The sequence below is a fragment of the Sinocyclocheilus grahami genome, unplaced genomic scaffold, assembly GCF_001515645.1.
Source record: "Sinocyclocheilus grahami isolate Dianchi unplaced genomic scaffold, SAMN03320097.WGS_v1.1 scaffold195.1, whole genome shotgun sequence".
Lineage (NCBI taxonomy): Eukaryota > Metazoa > Chordata > Actinopteri > Cypriniformes > Cyprinidae > Sinocyclocheilus > Sinocyclocheilus grahami.
The window spans coordinates 829,332-830,972 of NW_015505374.1; the positions used below are offsets into that span (position 1 = coordinate 829,332).

General features: G+C 36.9%; 1 protein-coding gene across 3 annotated transcripts in view; it reads left to right on the top strand.

Moving 5' to 3' along the window:
- The first annotated feature begins 539 nt into the window (after positions 1 to 539).
- Positions 540 to 1,641, top strand: part of LOC107595010 (E3 ubiquitin-protein ligase RNF181) — a 4,173-nt gene continuing 3,071 nt past the window's right edge. The window contains exons 1-2 of one of the 3 annotated variants that reach the window (XM_016285266.1): positions 540 to 651; positions 1,236 to 1,333. In XM_016285266.1, coding sequence (XP_016140752.1) covers positions 1,248 to 1,333 — 86 coding nt within the window. In that variant the 5' untranslated portion in view covers positions 540 to 651; positions 1,236 to 1,247. Of the gene's footprint in view, positions 667 to 704; positions 729 to 1,235; positions 1,334 to 1,641 lie in introns of those variants that run through there. The other 2 variants (XM_016285265.1, XM_016285267.1) reach the window with 2 other exon arrangements.

The window sequence follows — 1,641 nt, forward strand, 5'->3', positions numbered from 1 at the left end:
AAAGTCTAATAAAATACAACACTTCACAGATTTCATGCGAGGATAATGCATATTTCACATATGTGTATTTACTTATGCTAATTAATAGCTACATTTACAATACTTTTTCTCTCTTGCTGGGAAGAAAAACTACACACACAGTGCAGCATGGTTTTATTCGTGGCTCTCACTGAATTAACAGTAATTAAATCAAATTTTGCTTTGTTTCAGAACTCTCAAACATTGGCCGGGTTTTTAAAATAGGGTTTTACACTTACGTCAATGTGTTTCCACTCGAAGTTTTGTCTAGAAACGGGTCTGAACAGCAGAAATTGTTGTCCTCAGTGTCATGGCAACCACACACACCCACTAACTGCCTACAAGACTAGAAACTTGAAGAGATTTATTTTTGTCTGTGCACAATGCAAAGCTTTTTAATAAACACTATATATGTCGCTAAGTTTTCTCATTAAAAACAAACATTTATATAATTAACAGTGACATACATCTGCTGTACATCTTATTTAACACTAACAATTACAATGCTGGGGGATTTTTTTAACCACACTCTGGCAACTCCAGTCCTCTCGCAAATATCGCGAGAGTTGTTGTGTTCGCGCTGACAGTGCAGTGAAACAAGTTTCCATCCTGATGAATAGCAATTTCATAACCGTGGGTGAATTTCTAGTAGGTCGAATTTCGTTTATTTAATTATTTTTTTGTTTTGTTTACACATTTAGACGCATAAGGTTAGTACATACTTTTTGAGATTGATTGATGTTTGGTAAATTAGAACTTTGAATTGTTATGCTGCTAGCCAGCTAGCAGTGGCATTAGTTATTGGATATTGATGTCAGCAGCATGTATCTTTTCAAAGCCATTGGATCTGTGTAAAGCTCAACTACAAGCACTAACGCTACTTTATGCCCAATGATGTCTCTTTGGCTGTCAGTAAGTCTGAGAAGAGAAAGAGTAACTGTTACCTGACAATTACTCTTGAATAGTAAGCAGCTTAAATGTAGTAAATATAGTAAGATCATCGTAAAACCGTCACTTAGTTGGATCAGTGTAACATTGGTTTCGAAAATATAAACATTGGTTATAAAAGATAGTTGCTTAAACTCTCAACTCTCCAGGTTATTTTTATATGACATGAGAGTGAACTAGCAAATTCATTGTTAGAACCGACCCGGAGCCTTCAGGTTTCCACAACCACTCCGTCAAATGCCATTCAGATGGTCTTATGTGTTTATCAGGTGAAGTAGAAAATGGCCTCATATTTTGATGAGCATGACTGTGAGCCCACGAATCCAGAAGAACAGTACCGACAGAACGCCCTGCTGGAGCTTGCCAGGTAACTACTAGCTCGACAGTGCCATCTAGACCAACTCAAACTCGAAAGTTTCTTTAACCAGGATTTCCTTTACACAGTTTCTTTCTTTTTAAGTTTGCAGGTGTACATACAGGGCCTAAAGCTAACTTTTTGCCACACCTGCCAATGGCCGGTGACATGATAACATTTACCCTTTAAATTTGTCCTGCTGGTGCATTTTCCCTATTAATTATAGCCATTCACCATTACAGTATAATTGAAAGCCATTATTTTTAAAGGGGTCGTATGATGCGATTTAAATTTTTTCTTTCTCTTTGGAGTGTTACAAG